The sequence below is a fragment of the Mesoplodon bidens genome (genome assembly GCF_964165515.1).
Source record: "Mesoplodon bidens genome assembly, chromosome: 6".
Lineage (NCBI taxonomy): Eukaryota > Metazoa > Chordata > Mammalia > Artiodactyla > Ziphiidae > Mesoplodon > Mesoplodon bidens.
Window position 1 is genome coordinate 91,811,170 of NC_138162.1, and position 24,911 is coordinate 91,836,080.

Here is a 24,911-nt window from a genome sequence, read left to right on the forward strand (position 1 = left end):
TCGTAAGAGATGATGAAAGTTACAATTTTGTTGAATAGGTGGAATATATATTACATATAATATACATATTTATTTTTAACATATATATAATATATATATAAAGTTACTATTCAGAGTCCTAAAACGTGGATTTTTCTTACTTACCAAGAATGAACAGTAACTTGATCTCTAAACAATAAAGCACCTGGTCATAACAGAATCATAACAAATATTTGATATCAGAATGAATTCACTGTTCAGGTGTAAAGAGGGAATAGCTTCAGTTTTCCTCTTTCGTGCACCCCATTATTGCATCCTGGACAGAGGGGATTTTCTTGATTTTAATCTAAAGGAGAAGTGGTCACTTTTGTTGAGATGGAAATTGACAACCTCAGTAGGCAGAGGCACTGTTTTTATTTGGCTGAATTCATGTTTCTAGTGATAATTCAAGGTGTAATAGGGTTTTCTCAGCCACTCCAAAATCTGAAAATGATAAGCATCTCACCAGAGTTTCAGGATGGCCCATTACCTATTCTGTGGAAAGGATATTCAAAATACCATGCTTCATCAATGTCTTCTTTGACTTATTAATGAATGGACAACTACTGAGTTAAGACAGTATCTTATCCTTGCTTCAAAAAAATAAAAACAAAACACCCCCACAAACACAAAAAAACTGTTAACAATGAAAACTTATTATGCCAGGCCTTAGTATGGCCTGACTTGGAAATTTAGTTTCAGAGGCTTTTGTGAATATACCAAGGAAAGAGGACCTAGGTGTATCTTATTCCCACAGGCCGCCAATAAATATTTGCTTAACGGACAAAAAATTAATATATAGTATAGGAGAGAACCTGACAGATGCTTAACATTATTGAGTGACAGCAATGCCCAAACTCATCTGTGATCAAACACTATGAAAGTATCCTCCTAAGGATAAACTTATTACAAATAAGAAGTGAAAACTCAATTATGCAGATACTTTCAGTGTCAGCTCTGATATGCAAAAAGCATGGAAGTTGTCACTGTATCTTGTCCTTACAAGATAATGCTGTACAAAATGAAAATCAGTGACTTTTCTCAGACCTGATTAATAAAACATGTAACTATGAAAGAATTTTCAAACGGTAATTATGTATGTGTCTATATGTGTCTCTGAAAAATCTGTGTCAAAGAAAACTGAGGCTATCAGTATAAACTTATTTAACTTCTATCTCTTCTTACCTTTATTTCCTCCCAAACTTACCAGTATCCATCCAGCTCGAAGGATACAAGTGATTTTTATATACTGTGCAAGGTTTTTTTTCTTATTCATATGTCCATGTTTCCCCAATTCTCTAAATTATTATCTATATCTTCAGGATCTCCTTTATTGGTTCCTTCATTTCAACATATAAAATATAAGTCCTTCTCATTCTAAAAAATTCTTTTTTGCTAATTATTTTCTCTTTTCATCCAAACTCCTTGAGAGTAGCCTATTCCCACTGTCCTCACTGGCCCCGACAGGCAGCCCTACACCCTCAGTTTATTGCCATCTGGCTTTTTGTCCACCACTTCCCTGCACTGCTCTAAGGTCACTGGGGACCTAACTGCCCAAATCCAATGGACACTCACAGTCTCTGAAGGATGACGCTGGCATCTCCTTCCTCCTTCTTGAATCTCTATCACCTCTCTCCTTCCCAGAATTCTTTCTCTGCTTATCACTTAAACATTGTCAGTACTCACAATTCTCTGAAATCTCATCCATTTTCATGATTTTAATGACTGCTGATATGTACTGATGACATTCAAATTTTTATCTTTCCATGTCTTCACGTGCATGTCCAGTTATCTACCAGTTTGTCTTCTGAATTCTACAGGTGCTTTCAAATTCTACATGTCCAGAACTAAAGTCTTTTCCCCACTTCAGTTCTTTATCCCCTATTTCCAAACTCAATGATACCACCACCCAACCTTAGTCACACAGATGGGGGTTCAGCCTCCGCCTCCTACTTCTTCCTTACTTCCCAAGGTCAAGTCTTGCTGGTAATTTCCTAAATACAATTAGAACTTATTTCTTCCCTTCATCTATACCTTATTTCAGACCCCTTTCTTCTTGCTATTACCTGGTCTAGAAGTTACGAAATTGCTGTTTGGTGGAACCAGTTGTTAGACATTCTATTAAAAAAGGACTCTAGGGTCAAATAGCTTTGAGGATGGCTGTGTACCATACGCCTGCTGTGACGATCCAGAATGACCATTAGCCTACAGCAGCCACGAGAAGCTGTAAAGAAACCTGATTAACTTTACTTAAGCCAGGCTCTCCCTTCTGCCCGCCTATAAACCTTTCAGTAGGGACAGGAGAGGAGGTGGCAGCGTGAAAATCCCACTTGAAAATATAAAGCACTGCTCCTCAGAAGAGTGGGGCATAATTATCTCCAGGCTTCTTCAGATTCCTCATCCATACTGACGTCAGTGGTCTAAAATGCCACCTGAACTTATCCTTTCTATTCTTAGCTACTTTCTGAGGAAACCAGCTCCACGCACATGGATGGTTAAGACCCGCTCTCCTCCTCCTCGCTGCCTCCTTTAGGGGCACTTGCCGCTGCCTGGGGACACTGCACTGATCCTCCAGAGCCTGTGCCTGTGGCTCTGTAACACACCCCTCGCACACTCATGGCTCTGGACTTCCGCTGTCCACTCTGCCTTGAGTATCCTTGCCTTTCACCGGCTGACTCACCAGTTTCTCACGAGTCCTTTAAGACTTAGCTTAGGGACTGCCTCTTTTGATGACTTTTCTTTGCCTCACAGCTCCCCCTCTTCTTCCACAAACACTGACTAAACGCCCTGAATATGCCCGTCACAGCATGTCACGTGCAGGATGAGACATCTGCTGTGCGTCTTCCCCTCTCACTCCACTGCTAAAGGGCCAACACTACATCTTGCTCATTGTTTCACTCCTCTAACACTCAACCCATGACTAATGAACTAACTAGTACTGCAGTAGCCCTCTTAGGAACAGTCAGGCAGGACCTTCTACAAGAAATCTGACACTCCAGCTTTTCTCTGATCTCACCTTTCACTCTGATTGAACTAAAGACTTATCTGTACATGTTTTACCAGGGAGACATAATTTAATCCAGAGATGTGTCATCACATACTCTTACATACTCTGCCATTTAAAAATTCTGCTCATGATGGGGGAAGGAGACAGGTGTGCTTTCTGACAGCCCCACTGTTTTTACACTTCCAGTGGTCACTGGCTTCTCTCTCAGTGCCTTCCTTAAACCCTTCTTCTGTTAACAAGGAAACAGCATAACAAAGTAATTAAGAGCCTGGTTATAGCCTATGTGTGAACAGAAACATAACCAAGGACATAGAGAATAGACTAGCGGTTGCCAAGGAGGAGCGGGTGGGAGAGGGTTGGATTGGGAGTTTGGGATTAGCAGATGCAAACTGGTGTATATACAGGATGGATAAACAAAAAGGTCCTACATGGGACTTCCCTGCTGGCGCAGTGGTTAAGAATACGCCTGCCAATGCAGGGGACATGGGTTCAAGCCCTGGTCCGGGAAGATCCCACATGCCAGAGAGCAACTAAGCCGGATGTCACAACTACTGAAGTCCAGGCACCTAGAGCCCGTGCTCTGCAACAAGAGAAGCCACCACAATGAGAAGCATGTGCACCTCAACTAGAGGAAGCCCGCATGCAGCAACAAAGGCCAAACACAGCCAAAAATAAATACATACATACATTTATTTTTAAAAAGTGCATGTATTTAAAAAAACCCCCAAAAGGTCCTACTGTAGAGCACAGGGAACTATATTCTATATCCTGTGATAAACTGTAATGGAAAAGAATATGAAAAAGAATGTACATAAATGTGTAGCTGAGCCACTTTCCTGTACAGCAGTAATTAACACAACACTGTAATTCAAGTGTATGTCAATAAAAAATAAAATTTAAAAAAATTGCCAGAAAAATAGTCACATAAGGGGAACTTCCCTGGTGGTCCAGTGGTTAAGACTTTGCCTTCCAATGGAGTGGGTGAGGGTTCAATCCCTGGTCGGGGAGCTAAGATCCCACATGCCTTGAGGCCAAAAAACCAAAATATAAAACAGAAGCAATACTGTAACAAATGCAATAAACACTTTAAAAATGGTTGACATCAGAAAAAATCTTTAAAGAAAAAATTCACATAAATCAGAAACAAATGAAAGATAATAAAGTCCATACATTAAAAAAAAAAAAAGAGCATGGGTTCGGGTCACATTGCAACTTCCCACTTACTTATAGCTGTGTAATTCTGGGCAACTCACATAATGTCTCCTCAGACTGTTCATCTATAAAATGGGGATGGTAAAAGTTCCCTACCTCAGAGTGTTGCTGTAATCCATAAACACGGTTAAGTGCCTTGGTAAACGTTTGAGGCTCTCTGGTTATTATGAATTAAAATATGTCAATGGCTTCTGGCCGTGTGATTTATAATAGTTTGATGTTTAACCAAATGGTAAAACTATTCCATTTATTATTCCCATCTCTTTTTAACCCTTAGACTGCTTTGTTGTTTATGTTTTCTCCCACCACAGAGTGCTAGTTCCAGGAGAGTAAACTTCACTGCTGAAAGCAACAGCACCCAGAAAAGTACTGTACATATGAAGCCCTCAGTAAACACTAGCTGAATGAATGGTGCAAAGTGTTACAAGGAAAAGTACACCAAAACTTTCATTATAATAAAAAAGTATAGATAAAAAAATCTTTCTCTAATGGCTTCCAGTCAAGTAACTGAAAACACCATATGCTATAATAAAAACATAAGTAATTTATGAAAATTTGAAGGCAAAAACATAATTTTAAAAGATTTAGACCTATGTTAGGCATGATAGAGTATGGATGCTTTCCTGAAATTCACAATCAGATCCAAGAGTATCACTTTCAGGCTGTTCTAGTAGACTGAGTTTACTTTTAGTTGTCTTTGATGAAACAGTCACTATTCTACTCTCTTTCTTAACAGAAATGTGTTTTTTCGAAGACTCACTTTTAATTGGTTTATTAACCAAAGAATTATTTTGCCCAATTCCTTTGCTTTTCTGCTTTACAGGTGAGTCAGAGCAGGAATGCAGGTCCTTCCCAGGTTGTTTCTTAGCAGAGTATTTTTTGGTATATTCACCTGCTTTGCTCATTTTCTCTGAAGAAGACCTGCTATTTCTAGATAATTCCTCTTCTTTTCTTCGACTTCCAGTTCCAGAAATGACGTCTTGCTGAAGGAGAACACGTTCTAGCAATGAAATCTTCAAAAGACTCCTGCCGCTGCTCTGTGACTGGGACCCCCAGGTTGTCTTTGGAAGTTTCTAAGGCCTCCTGAGTAGACGCTGGAACACGGAAGGAGTCGAGAGGCAAAGGAATCCTAGCATCACCTGTAATTTTCTGAAAGTGGAGGGGAAGACAAAAGCCAAGGCAAAAATTCAGTGATGAACAAAGCCAACCATTAAAAAGTAGAGTTCAAAACTTCAATGTTACTCTGTAATCTTATTATTAACACAGTCAATTGATTAATCAGAAGATTTCAGAGCCAGTTTTTTTTGTAATTATATCTTGCCAAGTGATTCTCAGCTTAACCTAGCTGTATCCAAGGCTATGTCCGCTACGTTTTCAGACTTTGGTGATTGGGGTAGTTATTACCCATTTCCTTTCCCTCACTAAAAATAAAACCCTATTCTCTAAGATAATTAATTTCTTTTCTATCCTCCAGGCACATGTAAACCGTATATAGTTTGTGACCAGACTGTGTTCTCAAGCTGTCAGTTCCCAAGACCACTCTGAGATGGGCTGATGGGGGCTCCAAATAAGGCTAGAGGAAAAGCTGACAGGTTTTCCCCTCCCATTCCCATAACCAGGTGATTCACTCTAATGTGTTACCTATTAGCTATGTCTGGATTACTTATTTTAAAAATTATATCAGTATGTGTACCTTCATTAGTGTTCCTTCATTGTAAGCTGACTGCATACAAATAGAAACCTAGATAAAATAAGAACAGACATTTATACAATTTAAAATCTGGAATATTTTCTCTAATGTCTTCTTTCTTCATTAAGGATAGTTTGCTTTAACTCATAAATTTTCTAAAGAACTTCCAGTCTCCTTATTTACAAAAGTACAGTATCATGAAATGGGCACACATTTACTAATCTCAGATTTGGAAAGGATTCCAGAGTCTTCTAGCTCCTGAGCATGTGAACTATTAGAGACTGATCATTATTGTTTTCTCCCTGACTTGGTCATTTCCTTTTTGCTAATCACTCTTAGAATCATTAAGTGCTGTTCTGTCCATTTACTTGGAGATTTTGCATTTGTTATGGGGCACCCTGTTTTGTTTTGATTCTGATTTTCCTTCTTCAAGTGCCTTCTTTTCTTCTTTAGGTGGACTACTAACAGTAGAATTCATCTGGGGACGACCTAGTAAATGAAAATCTGACTGATCTATACCAGCCATTGTGGCCAACTGCCCAAGCCTAGACGAGCGGAGGAAAGGAGAAAAGACAAAGGTTATTATAATCACAGAACAGCAGTTTAGATTTCCCCAGACCTACAATCATGAAATACTTCTAAAATCTTTTTTATTTATTTATTTTTTGCGGTACGCGGGCCTCTCACTCCTGTGCCCGGCCTCTCCCGTTGCGGAGCACAGGCTCCGGACGCGCAGGCTCAGCGGCCATGGCTCACGGGCCCAGCCGCTCCGCGCCCTGCGGGATCCTCCCAGACCGGGGCACGAACCCGTAGCCCCTGCATCGGCAGGCGGACTCTCAACCACTCCGCCACCAGGGAAGCCCTACTTCTAAAATCTTAAAAGCCAACATCCTACTCCAGTCTACAAGCCTCTCTCTCCCCCAAATCCTCAGCCCTTTCCAGATTCATCCTCTAGGACACATCCCACTGTCTCACTAGCAGCTTCAATATGTACCATGCACCCTGTCCCCTGCTTGTCACACCTCCATTCCCACACTTCTTTACCACCTTTCCTCCAGTTTCCAAGAATGTGTGTGTTCCTTCCTTCCCAACACCAACACCAATTCATTCACTGACAAAACACCACTCCATCAACTATCAATCTCCACTTCCCTCTTTCAGCAAAATTGCTCCCGGATGAGAACCACTGACCTATAGCTCCCCTGCAGATTAATAATCATTTTTATGTCTAAGGCAAAGATAACTTTAATTCAAACTTATCAAACAAGCAAAATAAGTGAAAGATAGGAAAATTCTTATGCATTCCCGAATATTTTCAATGAAAACTGCCTTTAATTTAGTCTTTACAAAACAACTATACCTACTAATTACTCTGTCTACAGGTTACTCTTTTATAATGGGCTCCCCACTCTACCAAAGCAGGCTTCCCTATTTGCATTTCTTAAAAAATTTAATTCCTCATTTTAAAACGTCAACTATATTACCTATAATTACACCAAATTTGGCTAAATATAGCCACGTAAGTGATGAAAATTGCTCCAGTTCCTCAGCAAACTACCATTATAGTTGCAAAGAGAAGAATGCCATGAAGAGAAATGAACTAACCCAGCATCTTTAAGGAGAACCAGGAAAGCATGGAACTTCTGAAAAGAATTCTCAGTGCCGCCCAAAACACCTTCATCATCCAGGATCATGCTTGTCAATGAGTGGGCATGAAGGGCTTCAGACAAAGAGAAAGTTGTGTTTCTTAACTGGGCATTTTCATGTTCCAGCTATACAAGAAGACTGAAAACGTCTGACATGATTTTTTCTCATTGTCATCAAAAGTAGTCTTGCCTTGGGCTTCCCTGGTGGCGCAGTGGTTGCGAGTCCGCCTGCGATGCAGGGGACACGGGTTCGTGCCCCAGTCCGGGAAGATCCCACATGCTGCGTAGCGGCTGGGCCTGTGAGCCATGGCCGCTGAGCCTGTGCTCCGCAACAGGAGAGGCCACAACAGTGAGAGGCTCACATACAGCAAAAAAAAAAACCCAAAAACAAAAAACAAACAAACAAAAAGTAGTCTTGCCTAGTTTCAAGGAACAAAACTAAAACACTCAAAATGTAATTAATTTATAATTAATGTAACCCTCCGCCAGTAAAGACAGAGACCATATCACATAATAACCAAAACCCACAGGCACCCAACAAAGTTTCCTATATAACACTTAGGTGGTATATAAATAAACCGAAGTTACCGTTTTATTAATGATCTTTCACAAAAGATCACATTTCTAACTGGTTCAATTCATAATGGAGCCTCATTCCACATTAGAAAATTACCTGCTTTAAGTTTCCCTTAAATTAGAAAGTGAATTATAGAATCTGATTTGAACAAAACATATTACAACTCTGCTGAATGTTAAGAATTAACTTTAGTGAGCAAAATATCTAATGCTTACGTTTAAAAGTCCTAAATCATACCCAACCCAATTTATTAAATGTACGATCACCAATATTTTCTTTGGCTTCTTGAAAATATTCACCCCCGTGCACTCTTCCCCTTCCGCTCATCATCTGTGCACTTAAAACCCCCTGTAAGCTCAACTCTCGTATTTCTCAGAAAGGCCATTAATATTCATGATGCCCCTTTTGCCTTACATGAGCAGGTGCTCAACATTTATTGAATGAGTGTCTGCCAATCCAATGGATGCACTTTCAAAAATTCCTCCCTACACTCACCCTGTGATAAATTACATTTAGATAGAACTTTTTAGATTATGCCCTGCTTTCATGCACATTACCTAATGTAATTCTCATAGTATATATTTTTATCTTTCATTGCATTCTTAGAAGTTTTCCAATATCTTAAATTTATTTAAATGATTCACTTTCCTAATTCATTGCCAGGAGAGTCTCATCATGTCTTTTATGTTACTGTATATACAATATAGGCACAGAAAGTGCCTTCTTGAATCAAAGAATCATGAACAGGAAATAAGCTAATGTCATATAAAAGCACACACACACACACACACATACACAAAACCAGATTTTCACATCTTTCAAAACATGCTTTCTGGAATATAGATCATATGATCACTAAATACCAGTAAATGCAAAAGTCCATATGATACAACCAATTTGCAACATATTACAGTTTTAAAGCTTACAAAATATGTGTATATGGCTTAAAATCAAATCAAAATAAAACCAAAAGCAGATGAAACATGTTTACCTCACTGACTCGTCTATCAGCCTTCAGTCTTATTACTCTTTCCTCCTTTAACTGCTTTAGGCACTCCTCCAGGGTTTCCGAAACAAACAGAGTCAATATTATAACTAATTCATAGTATAATATCCAAAAGCCTTTCCAGCTATTGGTCTCATCAGGATTTAGGGGCAGAGCCAGAAGTGAACTCAGATTTTAGTCTGCTACTGGTAATGTCATACCATGCCAGTGAAATGAATGATCAAAATCTATCAAATTGGCAAAGATTTATTTAAATTCCACTCTTTCCAACATAAATTTGTGGCAGCCCACCATAAAAGGCATATGCATATAACATAGTAAGTCAGAAATAAGAAGTTACGACCAAGAAAGAAAAATTCTATTTTTATTTGTGGGTCTCTTTATAGCAGGAAGTCCTATTAACGAACCTGCTTAGCATACCTGAATTGCATAATTGCAGATTCAAAAGCATGTTTTAAAAAAGTAATCACTTTTAAAGCAATTTACAGTCAAGCACTGTTCCTGGAGTTCCCTGGGTATTAAATAATCGAATCATCAAAACACTAAGAGGGGGCTTCCCTACTGGCACAGTGGTTAAGAATCCGCCTGCCAGTGCAGGGGACACGGGTTCGAGCCCTAGTCCAGGAAGAACCCATATGCCGCAGAGCAACTAAGCCTGTGCGTCACGACTACTGAGCCTATGCTCTAGAACCCACGTGCCACAACTACTGAAGCCTGCACGCCTAGAGCCTGTGCTCCGCAATAAGAGAAGCCACCGCACCGCAACGAAGAGTAGCCTCCCGCTCGACACAACTGGAGAAAGCTGGCGAGCAGCAACGAAGACCCAGTGCAGCCAAAAATAAATTTATAAAACAAAAAACCCTACGAGGAAAGAACGATCACTAACTCCATGTTATTTTACAGAGGCAGAGAAGTAGAGTAAGTACAGCAGCACAGCCAAGGTCACACCACTAACTAGCAGAGCCACACTGTGGACTCAGGAAGCTGGCTGCCATTCCTGCTCACGGAGGTGGTAGTCTTCCCTTCACCAAGGTCACTGAAATAAAATGAACACTGATAAACTATCTTAGGAGTTTTAGGAACTAAGACACTTCGGTCCTTGAAGTGGGGACACTGCTTGCAATAGGCAGAATTCTGACAGAGCCCCCAAGATTACCACTTACTGAAGTACACAAACCTTCCACTTATCCAATCAAACTCTAAATGTAGGTGCTGTAGTGAAGGGATTTTGCACATGGAATTAAGGTTCAAAATCAGTTGATTTTTTAAGATAGGGAGATTATTTTAGGTGGATGTGGCCTACTCAGGCACCCCATGAAAAGGACCTGAACTCTTCCTGAATTGAAGTACAAAAGGGACAAGAGGGAGACTCTCCATTGCTGGCTCTGAAGAAGTCCAATGCTGCGGCAGGGAAGGCAAGCGAGAGGCCTCTAGGAGCTGAAACTCTCCCCCGACTGACAGCCAGCAAGGAAATGGGGACCTCTGTCCTGAAACTGCAGAATCTGAATTATGCCAACAAGCCGGAAGAAGCCTGTAGGCATTCTTTCCCAGAGCCTCTGGACACTAACACAGCCGGACTGACATCTTGATTTCAGCTCTGTGGCCCACACAAACTATGGTGAACATCCAACGTTTGGGGCTCAATATCTAACACTTAAATTTCACGTGCTTTAACACTCTCAGGAGGGAACCCACATGTTCCCGTGTGTATCTGAGCAGGAAGCCCAGTCACGCTGTGCCTGGACTTCTGACCTACAGAACTCTGAGCTAGTCAAATAGGTATTGTTTTCAGTCAGTAAGAGTGTAGTAAAAGAATTAATATTCTACTCAACCTCCAGGTTCGTGAACAAAATAAATGATTGTCATTGTTTTAGGCCACTGTTTTGGGGTGGTTTCTTATGCAGTGATAAACAATCATAATACCTATACTTATGAAAACAGTAAGGTATATTTATACATGTTAACTGCTTTGAACAATCACTTAAAGAATGAGGAACTCTTATTACCTGCCATCATTGGGAGAGGAGCTGGTATCACTTTCTGGAGAGTAGCTTTTGGTACCTAACAACAATCCTACATCAGTTTACCCTAAGGAAATCAAAGATGTGGGCAAAGATTTATCTACCAACATGATGTCATAAGATTGTTTATAACCAAACCCTAGAAGAAAGCTAAGAGCCTCCGAATTGGGACTGGTTTAAATAAAAACAGCTCATCGTCTGAAGGAATGCGCTATGAAGCCACTAAGAATGACAAGAGGTCTCAACCAGAGTTAATGAATGGGCTTCAGGAGTGCTACATTCAAAATATATCTGTGCGTTTTTCCTGGGAGATGATGCATAAGCTTAATCAAATTCTCTGATGTAGAAGAGTAGTTTAGTGACATGGCAAAATATTTCTGATACTTTTTTAAGACAAAAGAGCAGATTAGGTGTGTGTACATGCAGAGGTGGCTTTTATTTCCTTCAAGAAGTTGTTCATTGTTTTCAAACATTTGCTCAATGAACATATATTTTTATATTCAGAACATGTTTAAAAAATTGAGAGTCTAAGAACTTCAAATTCTTTAATGTTTCATTACTAAAGCCAGTCAAGTTTTCAATGGGGAAAAAGGGGAAAAAAATTGCAAAATTCCTCTACTTTTAATATAATGGTTTAATCAATCTTCTAAAACTGATTTCAAAGAAATTCTAAACAAATAAACAAAAAAACAAAAAACCCTCAGCACGGTCAGAGGAAAGTAGACTAAAATTCCTGACTGGTTCTAAATAGCACATCAAAGTACAATTACATGCAACAGTTTCTCCCTCTAATGGAGGGAATTAGAACACAGTGTTAAATTTTTGTGAAAAAGTGTACCCTCCTCCTACAAAGTATTCAGAATTCATGTCACTTACATGGAAATATGGAACCAAAAAAGTTAGAAAGTAAAATTGCTTGATATTCTATTACTTAAGGAAGACTAATGATAAGGCTTTGGAAGAATTTTCCTTCCTGCCATCTGCTCTCCTTCCTCCCTTCTGTACACTGGCTAGGGTGATTTTTCTGGGACAAAGCTCCCATCATATTGGATATCAAATTTTATGTTCAACTTTTCTCCATTTAACATTGAAATCAATCATTTCTCATATAATCAGGGGATTCATAACCTTGATTTTTTTGTGTGGGCTACAAAATATTCCACTGAGTGGGTTTACTGGTTAACCATTTTACACACTTAAATTCTTTCCAACTTTTTAATATTATCAGACAAAATAACCGTTTTTATGCATGAAGGCTTTTTTCCATATTGAGAATAACATTCTTACAATAAATCCATAAAAATGAGTTTGAGATCAAAGCAAATGAACATGTTTAAGGCTCTGAGGTACCTATCTCCAGACTTCTTTCCAAAAGATTTCTGAGATTTTACACTGCCATCAGCGATGTATCACTTGGTATATAACCTCTACTATAACTGTTGGCTTACTTCCTCACTTAGAGTGCAAGTTATTTGAAGATAGGGGGTGTATTTTTTTTTTTTTTTTTAAGAAGATGTTGGGGGTAGGAGTTTATTAATTTTATTTTTATTTATTTTTGCTGTGTTGGGTCTTCGTTTCTGTGCGAGGGCTTTCTCTAGTTGTGACAAGTGGGGGCCACTCTTCATCGCGGTGCGCAGGCCTCTCACTATCGCGGCCTCTCTTGTTGCGGAGCAAAGGCTCCAGACGCGCAGGCTCAGTAGTTGTGGCTCACGGGCCTAGTTGCTCCGCGGCATGTGGGATCTTCCCAGACCAGGGCACGAACCCGTGTCCCCTGCATTAGCAGGCAGATTCTCAACCACTGCGCCACCAGGGAAGCCCAGGGGGTGTATTTTATTAAGTGTTTATCCCCAGCACCTGTGCCTAGCACAACATAGACGGTCAATAAATAATTGCTTAATAAGGAAAATCCCTGCCACACACGTACATATAAGATGTACGTGTGTGAAAGACAGACTGTGTGTTTTTCTCTAACTGGATAGATGAAAACTTCTTCTTTAATGTGCAATTTTTTTGCTTATAATTAGTAATTAAATTTCTCTTTTAGATTATATTGTAAATATTCAGATTCTCTGAGGCAAATGGGCCTGGCACTACCCATTAGCTATATAACCTTGGACAAGTTCTATAACTCTAGGTCTCAACTTCCTCATCTATAAAATGGAGATAAGCCCCCATATTACAGAGCTCTTGTGAGAATTACATGAGTTAACACACATATAAAATTAGAAGAGTGCTTGGTACATAGAATATGTGCAATTAATGCTGAATGAATGAACATGCGAATGCAAACAGTAGTGAAGGGCTTAAAATGAAACGGTCTCATCCCACTCCCACATCCAGCACTCAAGAAGCGACCGATTCTTTACGCAGTTTTTAATTGTAAAATACGATATGTGTACTGAGAAGTGCACAGAACAAAACTGTCAATGTGACAAATAAAAAGAGAATACTTACATAAGCACTACTCGAATCTGAAAGTATTGATACTTGTCAGCATCGCAAAAACCCCCCATATCCTTTTCTCATCACAAGCTCCTTCCCTCTTCCCGGTTACACACCAACCTCACTTCTTGACAGTCATTTCCTTTAACCTGCATGCATCCCTAACAAAAGAGTTTAGTTGTGTCAACATCTAACTTTATGTACAGGATCATAGTATATGAAGTCTTTTCTATCTTATTTCTTTCTCTCAACATTGGTTTAAAAAATTCATGCACATTGCTGCCTGTAGCTCTAGTTCATTCAACTTTATTGCTGGATAGTTTTCCCACTGTACAAATACACATCATTTATTTAATTTTTGACTCTTAATGGACATTTGGTTTGTTTTCAGTTTGTGCTAATGCAAATCATGGACAGGAATCCTGCTGTACCGGTTATTCTGGTGCATTTACATAGGGCAGGGGTGAGGGCTGCTGGCTCACAGGCTATTTATATACCTTCAGTTGATGGAGAGGGCTAAATGCTTTCCAAAGTAGTTGTGTCGATTTATACTCCAGTATAAACAGGGTAGAAGATTCCCATAGTACTTCAGGTCTACAATACCTGATACTACCAGACTTTTTATTTATGTATTTGTCAATCTGATTGACATGTAGTTTCCTTGGTTTTGACTCACTTTTCACTTATTACTTAATGAAGTTGTACACTTTTCTGTGTTTACTGGCTGTATGGATTTCCTTTTTTATGAGGTTTACGTCAAATATTGTTATTTTTTATTATTTTATTATTATTATTTACTTTTGGCTGTATTGGGTCTTCGTTGCTGCATGCAGGTTTTCTCTAGTTGCGGCAAGCAGGGGCTACTCTTCATTGCGGTGGCTTCTCTTGTTATCAAGCACAGGATCTAGGCACGCAGGCTTTGGTAGTTGTGGCACATGGGCTCAGTAGTTGTGGCTCACGGGCTCTAGAGCACAGGCTCCGTAGTTCTGGTGCACGGGCTTCGCTGCTCCATGGCATGTGGGATCTTCCTGGACCAGGGCTCGAACCCGTGTCCCCTGCCTTGGGAGGCAGTTTCTTAACCACTGCGCCATCAGGGAGGTCCAACTATTGTTATTTTGAATTCTTCTCCATTTCCAAGTAATACTCTTCCATGACTATTTTCTCACTAAATTGGAGGCATTATCTGTTCACTTTCTAACTTACTAATAAGTAAGGGTTTAGTTCCTCTACACTCTTTCCTATGTCCACACTGCTCAGTAAAGTTATGTCATCATGAGTTATTCCACTGCTCATGATCTCTTTGACTTGTAGTGATATACTTAAAAACCTACATTGTTGATCAACTAGAAACTCTCTCAACGTCACGCTTTGTAAAATGAGGACATTCATACCATCTTCCCTTTTTTCTACCTCCTGTCTACCTTCCAAACCTAGCTGTTACGTTGTCAAAGTTGAAATTTATATTCTGTTCTATGTGCAGTTAAGTCTTCTGTTATTTGAGAGTCAGTACGGAGTAAGGTTTAAGAGAACAGGCAGAGAGCCTGAACTCAAAGCCTCGATCCAACCTTAAATTAGGTACAGCCTGGGCAAGTTCCTTCCCTGTCTTAGCTTCCTGTTCTCAAAAGTGGGAATGATATTAGCACCAACCTCATAAGGCTATTCAGAGGATTAAATGAGTTAATATATGCAAAAACATTAGAGCCTAATATATACTAAGTACATACTAGTACACAATACATTTCAGTACATACCAAGTTACTACTAATACATACTAAGTATAGTTTACTTTAGTTATTTGTGATTACATGCAAGTTGACAATAAAAGCTGCAAACCAAGACAGTATTGCCATTATTACAATGAAATTAATATTGCCCACTGCAGATGTACTGTGTCTCTGTGTGTAGACTACACCTCGTTCCATACTGTGCCAGTGTCACTGCCCTTGTGCAAGGTGACCACATACCCCAAGCCGCCTTGGGCTGTTACAGTTTATACCTGTTGTCCTGATGTTACAGCATTAGAGTGCCTCCTTACACTATTGAAGTGTAAGGAGTTCGGACAAGTTCCGGTTTGGACAACAAATTAGATAGGTGGTCATTACCCCTGTGTGTCACTGAAAAGGGGGACATCTATAGTGTCAAGTTGAAGTGGATTCTTCCCTTCCTCACCAATACTAGGTTAAAAATCAACCATAGTTTAGTGTGCTTCAGGTTTATGTCCGTATAGCCTTTTCTCCTCTGGAGTTCAAGTTCCTTCTCCTCTTCCTCTCCCTCCTCCCTTCCAACAGTGCCTAACACCTAGTAAGTACAATATGCCTCAAGGTGTTTCTAAGCTCTCAATCACACAATCAATAGAAGCCTCTCCACTCTAGACTAGCTGCAATCTGCACTGAATCCCCTATTACCTTCCTTCTTGGTTTATTGCCTCATTTTACTGGATTATTTCTATAAATAGCTTAAGGTGTAGCACAGGAGGTCAATTTTTCAAATTTCTTTGGGTACAAAATATCTTCTTCAGCCTCCACTTATGACTGATAGTTTGGCTGGATACAAACCCCTAGGGTGAAAATTATGTGCCTGAAAAACTTTGGAGGTATCTTTCTAATGCCTTCCAGGATCCATGGTGCTCATGACAAGTAAGATAAAGTCAGATTTTAACCTTTTTTTTTAGGTGACCAGTATTTTTCTCCCTGGAATGGATGTATCCTCTCAGTATTTTATTCTATTTTAATTTATTTTTTCAGTATTTTAAAGTTTCACAATGAAGGGTGCCTAGGTATGAGTCTATTCTTGCTCATCTTGCATAACTATTTTCAATCTGAGGCCTGATGTCTACTTTCAGCTGTGGGGAATTTTGTTGCCCTTTGACAGCTTCCCTCCATTTTTTTTCTGGGTCTGGAGTTTCTAATAGTAACATGTGGGATCTCCCAGATGCAGCCTCTCTAACATATTTCTATCACATTTTCCATTGGGTCTTTCTTTTTTATATACTGAGAAATTTTTTAAATTCCTACTGAATTTATTTCAGCAACCATATTTTCATTTCCAGGAGACCTCTCTTGCTTTCTGACCATTCTCCTTTTCATTAATACCCTAGTCTTATTTTATAGTTGCTAGCTCTTTTTAAACCTCTCTCAGGATACTAATTAGGGTTTTTTCTTAAATTATTCTGTTCCCTAAATTGTCCCTGGTCCTACTAGGATATGTTTTCACTCTTTCCCCCTCTCTAATGTTGTAAGCTTTACTCAACTAACAGGCAAATGACAATTATTTTCTATTTAAGAATGAGCGCAGAAAGCTCCCTGAAGTCAACGATTGATTGGCTTCTTATGCAGGAAGAAGCGGGGAGTAACTGTAACAGGATCTCCCCCAAACACAATTTTCTAGGGTGTAAGAACTCACACTAGCTGCCCCAGTTCTCGCCAGTTTCACTGTTTTCAAAATGAAATCATCTTATTTCAGGAGCGTGAGGGCGGGGCTGGGAGTCCACTCCTCCAAACACAACCTTTCAATGAGCTCCCCTATCTCAGTCACACTTTTAACTAACTCCACCCTCGCTCCTACATGCGCACCTGAGCATGGGGCTACTTTTTCAGGTGGGGTCAGAATCCTCCTCAGTTGCACGTGGTCCCTGTGCATATTCTAGGTGATGCTTTTCCTCTGTTCTACTGCTTCAGTTTCACACTCTTCCACCTGTCTTCTGTCTTTCAAAACTATGTTGAAATCTCTTGATTGTTGTGGGCATATATACTTAAACACTTTGATACCATCATTGTAGTGTCTTGTCAAAACAGAGAAGAGCTAAAAGGGTTCTCAGTGCATTCTGAATCTGCTATTCTGTGGTCCCACTGTTTAAACTTCTTGGACTTCCCCAGTGTCTATTACTGCTTTTAGAAATACAATCTCGTGGTCTATTCATGAAGGAAATGAATACACCACATCTAAAATAACAAGGAATGCGGGTTAGATGCTCTAGGGTCTTGTCATACTCTGCCATTTACTAATAAGCCACTTACGTTCTACAAATTGTAGGTGCTCATTTATAAAACGAAAGGGAGTAACTCTACATGAACTATAGATTTCTCCTACTCTAACATTTCATAATTTTCTAAGTTCTTTTCTTAAAATTTCTCTATATTATCATTAATTTTAATTAAAAAATAAAAATCTAACTTTCTCTTTTGAAAATCAAAGATTAATTCCCATAGTCCTACAATAATGGGATAATTAGTTCTGAAACCTGTCAAGTGTCATGTTTCATATGAAGAGAAAGTCATATTAAATAATTTAAAAAAATTAAACATGGACTTTGTAGCACAAAGACAAGGTCCCCCCCAAATGGTGTTCCTTTATTTACTAGAAATGTTCAGCTCTGCATTAAAGTTGAAATAAAATAAATATATTAATTTTGAGGTGCAAAAATTTCTTATAAAAATCAATTTTCCTTTTCTGTCCATACAAACAAAAGTATGGACTGACATTAGAGGTCAGGTTTATTTGGTAACAGAATGTAGCTTCTTGATATTTTTGATTTTAGGAAAGGAGAATATCAACATCAAAACTTTTCTCAACTTTACTTTTATTTAAAATGAGGCCATATTTTCCTCTTATAAAAAGAGAGTTCAACTAGAACTGTCAATTTTCTCATCTGTAAAACAAGAGCACTGAATCAGCTGACTGTATTCATTCAGAACTCAATTTCCTTATCTTATGATCACTAAGGTTCTCCCTAAATCTAATATACTGAGGTTCTAAGGAAAGGAAAATATATTACTAACGACATGTTTTGATTTTAGTTTCTTAGAGTTCAAATGTCCACCATTCACCTTGGTCTAAGCTTAAGGAATCATTCAAGGGGATACAATGCAGATGGCATGAGAAAACAGAACCCTCACACAAGCTGTGCTGTGTTGCAATCAGCCTTCCGTTTGAAAAATAATCTTCTCTATAGCTTTAAAGTGATAACTTTGTACCTGCAATGCTTCTTGTTTCAAACGGATTTTCTCTGGCTCTTCCTGAACACGTTCTGAGGAATCATCAACCTCTTCGATTTCTGAGGAGGAAGGACTCTCTACTGTCACAGTCACAGGAAATTCTGATGGACCTGAGTGTCACAAGAAGAAGATAGGAAACCACAGAGTTGTTAAACTAAAGTGCAAAAAAAGAAGACAAGATTGTATAAAAGACAACACAAGCCAGATACCAAATATCCAAATATTACAGGACATTTAACAAAAGTGATCTGAGGTATCATTATTTATAAATGTCTCTCACTGCTCTTTAGTGTAAAACAGGCAACAACTAAGTAAAAGTACAGTAACTTATTTTTGCTATGTTACTGTACAGACCTCTGTTGTACGTGGTTAGGATTAGTAATGGGAATTGCCCATATTATTTTATTAAGTTTCTTTCACAGAAGCCAAGTGAAGATCCAAGGTCAACATTTTTTCTGAGATCAACTTTATACTGCAAATGAAAAATTTATTCTTCACCATCAGACAAAAACAGTCTGGAAGAAAATGTAGTTTTTCAGAGAAAAATACATCAGTAAAGGGACTGATGAATAATCAGAAAGTCAACATATCTAAGCTGTGAATAATAGACATGAGAATTTTAAAAAATAAATCACATACACATACACAACTAAAACTGACCCATCAAAAATTTCATCTTCTCACCACCCTTAAGCCAAAACTAGGGCAACAATTCTCCCAGCAAGCTTCACTGCCACTGCAATGTTGTTCAATAGGACATTTCCAAACATTTAAAACTGACCTTGCCACAACCCCATAAAAGTCTACAGATCATAAAGAACTGTGCTGGGATTATATAACCACGCAGAAGACAAGTCACTAGGACATCATTTTGACAACAAGCAGCAAACCCTGCAGCATAGGAAAACCCTAACAGGAGAACGAGGTGCACACCCCTCTCTCTGGGAATGCAAGGCCAGGACTGACACCCAAGATGTTCTTCTCTCAACCTCAGCAGTGGTGCCTTTCACAGACCAACTATGCAGTCTCCCAAGACCACTGGGAAGGAGAATCTGATACTGACAGTATTAGCTTGCCATGAGGCCATAAGCGAGGGAATGTGTGTGGCCTTGGTGAGAGAGCAGAGGTTTGGGAGATGTTGCTTTATATTGGCTTTCAGATCAGGAATTTGTACATATAGCCCTCAAACAACGTTTCTTGAAAACATGTGAACATTCTTGAGTATGACAGCTCCATGTGAGGGGTCAGAAATGGCAGTCAAGTTCGTTTCACTGGAAAACAGGCTTCCTTGTTTACAGACATAGCCACAAGGCTGCCCGTTGTGCACCAAATCCACACAACTACACAGTTGCATTGGGAGAGCGACCAAACATGTTTTACATGGATTTATTTCAGAGAGGGAAATGCTTCTTGTAAGCCTCTGTCAGTTTAAAAAGCAAGAAGAATGACCATCCACCTTTCCCAATTCAAGCCCTATATATCATAAATATGATAGCTACACACCAGCAACTGATTACATACATCACGAGCTTTGATGAATGGAAAGCCCCTAAAAAGATATCAACAAAACGAAGTTAGATCTTCATGTAAATACATCACCAGTTAAACCCAGGTAATACAACTATTTAGTAGTATGAACAGTATCCATACAGAATTGTGTATAAAAATAAATAAGCTCAAAACAAGGACCTGGAGGGCTCTGCTACGGAGAAAACAGAACAGAATTCAGCCTACTGGCTTGGTAATAACTCTCTGAACTGCTGAGAGGCCCCTTCAGCTCCTATGTTCAGGATGGTTGAGATTTCAGTCTCACTTCTTTAAATGGTGATATTAATCGTTCTCTAATTTACCACCCTGTGTGACGAGGATGGACTGCAATTAAGTGTCTCAGGAAGAAGATAGGAAACCACAGAGCTGTGAAACTCAAGTGCAAACACTGGGGATTCAACACTATAGTTTATGCAACAGCAATTCACATTACCATTTGCAAAAAAGTAGTCGGTTGTCCAGTGGGGATTAGAAACATCCATTTAACATGAGCAACTGAACAGATATTTTACACAGTAACTACTTCAAGTACTATTTAAAATCATTTCTCTTTGTTTTCTTAAGCAATTGTTAATCCCCAATTTCGTGATTACTACCAAGTAAGTCACCTGAAGATCATCTAGAGCCATCTATTTCACTTAGCAAGCCTAAAGCTATAATTCAACCATTTTATTTATTGTTCTGTGACAAAAATTACTATGAACAGCTATCCCCTGGATAAGAAATCAGGTAATGCTAGTTTGACTCACTAAATCTGATTTACTGAGTTAATAAGCCAGTTGATTTAGAATAGGTCTGATGCATATTTTTCATCCATTCTGCATTAAACTATTTCCCATGCCTAAAATGTCTTTTTTCCCATTCGTACGTATCCAAATTCCTACTTCTGTGCTGTAGGGCTTCGCTCAACTACACCTGCCTTTAAAGAAACTTTTCTCACATGCACAATTGGTGATAATTTTAGTCTCCTCAAGACTCCCACGGAGTTACCTCTGTTGTGACACTTGAGAAACAACTTGAAACTCCCAATTACTTTTAATTTTTCTTCCTTAGAGGGCTCATTAGGCAGAAGCCATGTGTGAGTTACCTTTTTCCCTCTACACAAAGCACCAGAGACCACCCACATAATAGAAGTTCCAAAATAAAGAACTCTAAATGACTGAAAAAGACAGGGAATGCAAACAGGTTACCTGTTGCTTTTTGCACTTTCTGCAGGACACAATGGCCGGAAACCAGACACTCCAGGTGGTAGCGGTTCAGGAGGGTAACATTCTTTACCAGCAGAGTGTTTCCTTCCATTACTTACAGGCTTCTTTGCGGCCAAGACTACATTTGACAAAGCATGAAAAGAAGGAATCAAGATGCACCAAAGGTCTACAGAGCAACTGTCACACGTGCACACGTCGAAAGGAATCAAAAAGGCACTTGACAATGATGCCAAGCCCATTAAAAAGAGGATCGGTTTTGTACAAAGTTTTTACATAAGCCAGCATTTTTAAAAAAATATAAGTTCTCTACAGTAACAAGTTATTTTAACTAAAAGTATTGAGATGTGCAGAAATGCAAAAATAAAGTTTAAAAAAATCCCAAAGTATGATACATTTTATGTATCATGCAGAAACACTCAAGTTTCCTGAATCTTAGAACACCTTTGGCATTTCTGAATCTCAAGGATACAGAAACACAGATACACCCATGACTTCTGCCAAACAGAATCTTCAGAAGTAGACCAAAAGTTAAATTTAAGATGAATTTTTCTATGTAAAAACAATACAAGTTATAAGGCTGCAAGTTGCTGGGGGGTAGGTGAGTCAATTTTACCCTCCTATAAGCCTGTCAACCTTCACTGCTCCTTTGATTTCATATAGAAAACACACAGAAAAACAAATGAAACCCACTGGATGAAAGAGTGAAATGTGGAGACTTACCCTATATTTCAGTAGTAAAGAGGCAAGTATCTTTATATGAAACATTTGGTTGCAAAAACTAGACCTACGTGTTAATATTTTACTTAGAACAAGCCATATATTAAAATTCACATTTAAATATTTAATTTGAATTTAATGAAAACAAACATCATAGGTTAAAATGGTTATATTTATCCTTCAAAGCTACTATATTTTATGTTATTTTATTTATTTATTTTAATAGATCTTGATTGGAGTATAATTGCTTCACAATTCTGTGTTAGTTTCTGTTACACAACAAAGCGAATCAGCCATACGCATACACATGTCCCCATATCCCACCCTCTTGAGCCTCCCTCCCACCCTCCCTATCCCACCCTCCCTATCCCACCCCTCTAGGTCATCGCAAAGCACCAAGCTGATCTCCCTGTGCTATGCTGCTGCTTTCTACTATATTTTAGCAGCATTAGGAGGCAGGGTAAAATGGAGTGTATGCGGTAATATAGGACAAATATTTCATAGAATGTAGCTTACTGATAATCACCACATGATCCTGTGTGATTTACATGCCTCTTAAAAATATATAGGAGCTCAGTTCATTTTGTGCTATTTTATTGTTTTTTAACTTAATTGCCATCAAAAAAAAAGTTTGTGTGCATATGGTTTGTATGTATATATCCTTCCTTTACTTTCAGAAACTAATGCAAATACATTTGTATTAAAATTTTTTTAAATTACACTTTTCTTGTTAGGAGATTAAAAAATTTCTAATAAAAGTTCCCATCTTTTATTAGGCATACATAAGTACAATATAAATGTGACACAATTCACACCATTATTTCACCCCTATACTCACCTGGATCTAGGTATATACCCAGATACTGATTTGGCTTACCTCTATGTCTCCAAATAACTGAGGCAAATACAAAAAAAAGCCCAAGAAATAAAATTACTCTTAAAAGAGCTCAATGAGCTTGTATACTTCAGTTACATTTCCACTTTGTTTAATCATGCTAACTAAAAAAAAATGTTTAACTGTTCTCATTCCATGATGCCCTATTATTCTGTACTAACTTTACAGAATTCCTAATATGTTTTACATATACATGTTTTATTTATATATATTTCCATTTCTAATATCATAGCAAAAGTCAATGTAGCTATTTTAAGAATGCTTTACATATGATATAAATTTTTAATAATAATATCTCATTAGTGTGATATTACAAATCTTAACTTCTTTGAATGTACTATTTGATTATTAAAATATCACTCTCTTGAAATAACAATTGGCAGACGATCATAAGCTTTTTTTTGACTTCATAAACACTCTTAACAACTTATTTAATACACTATTGTCCAAGCAAGTTGATTAATAGAGAATCAAAAACATACAAATTTAAGTAGGAAAAAAAAGCTGTATTTATGAAGATGTTTACAATAGTTTATTTTAGGTTATTTCCAATTTTTCACCAATTTAAAAAATTGACCTACTCAATGAAACCTTGTGAATGCAATGTTAAAAAGTATTAACTATGAATCACAGAATTTAAATTTAGTATGAAAAGATAAGAATGGCAAATTATATTGAAGCTATGTGGAATTATGTTTATAGACAGCAGGAAGAGAAAATAAAAATGTAAATATTGCTTGATAGGATAATGGGATTAGAGGTGGTCTTTTAAATTTTTCATTTTTATGCTAATACAATACCTTTATAAAACCCAAAAATCTTCAAACAACACATTTTTTAAAAATTGTGGTAAACTACACAAAACAGAAAATTTATAATTTTAACCATTTTAAAGTGGACCGTTCAGTGATATGAAGTCAACACATTTTTAAAACTTTCAGAGGGCACCTGAATAAAAGATGTGTTGTCCACTGGTGATTTTAATGTATCTGGTATATAACAAAAGTCACCACAAAACTCTTTCTGGGAAATTGGCAGATCATAAACATAAAAAATTTATTTTGCTTTTTATTAAACCTTATTGTTTTGCTGTTTCAAAATTCAAATTTACTCACAAGAGTCAGTTTCATATTAGATTTGGTTTCACAAATGCTGCTCCTGCTATTCATTCTTATCACCAAAAAAAAAAAAGACTATTTGTGACTAACGATAATATGTTACAGAAAATAAAAAGTTAAAAGGTTTTCAATCTGCATATCTGGGAACCTAAATTAAAGCATCACACATCATTTTCAAAAACAGAAAAGCCATTTGATTTGACTAAAATCTTAGTTTTAAGATGGCAGAAAGTACCTTGATAATTTTCTTTTAAGAAAGAAAGAAAACCAAGCCATTAAAGAGAAATTCTTCCGAGAGAACTGAAACATGTTATATACCTCTGACTTGGCACTCCTTCCATCTGGAGAACTTTTTTGGTAACTGTTTTCATCACAGAATGATCTAAAGTAAAATGAATTGAAATTAGAGTATTTTCCAATGAGTGGCTATTTCCATTTAAAACCAAAAGCCAACTAATTATTGCTTTTCCCATAAATTTAAATATGAAATCTACATTATATAATTATACACTTATTTCCCCCTTTGTGTATTCTAATTTCTTCCTCAGAAACCTAAGATGCCATCTTGCAGACTGCCCACAGTGGCTACTATTTTGGCAGCAGCAAAGGTCAACTTTAAACATTTTGCATCTAAAGTGGCTTTGGATACCTTTGGATACAAAGTACAGTCTGAGCACCGTCCAGACGCTTAGATACCTAAAGAGCATCTAAGATATCAAACCAGGGCATCCAAGATAACAAAGCAAGTCCCGATATTCCCTCAAAAGCTGCTCCTCCCATCAGCCCCCTTCTTCTAAGTGATACTACCCAGT

The 24,911-nt window shown here is 38.1% G+C and overlaps 1 protein-coding gene and 1 long non-coding RNA gene across 3 annotated transcripts in view; one reads left to right on the forward strand and one right to left on the reverse strand.

Moving 5' to 3' along the window:
• The window catches only part of LOC308619425, a 930,003-nt gene that overhangs the window by 231,054 nt on the left and 674,038 nt on the right, over nucleotides 1-24,911 (forward strand). The window lies entirely within an intron of this gene.
• On the reverse strand, nucleotides 3,405-21,766 carry LOC308619423 (centrosomal protein of 78 kDa-like). The gene is made up of 4 exons (XM_081238183.1): nucleotides 21,352-21,766; nucleotides 18,593-18,723; nucleotides 5,931-5,978; nucleotides 3,405-5,386 (listed from the first exon to the last, which is right to left on the reverse strand). The coding sequence occupies exons 1-4, from the start codon at nucleotides 21,458-21,460 to the stop codon at nucleotides 5,168-5,170; spliced, it is 507 nt and encodes a 168-aa protein (XP_081094309.1). The 5' UTR covers nucleotides 21,461-21,766; the 3' UTR covers nucleotides 3,405-5,167.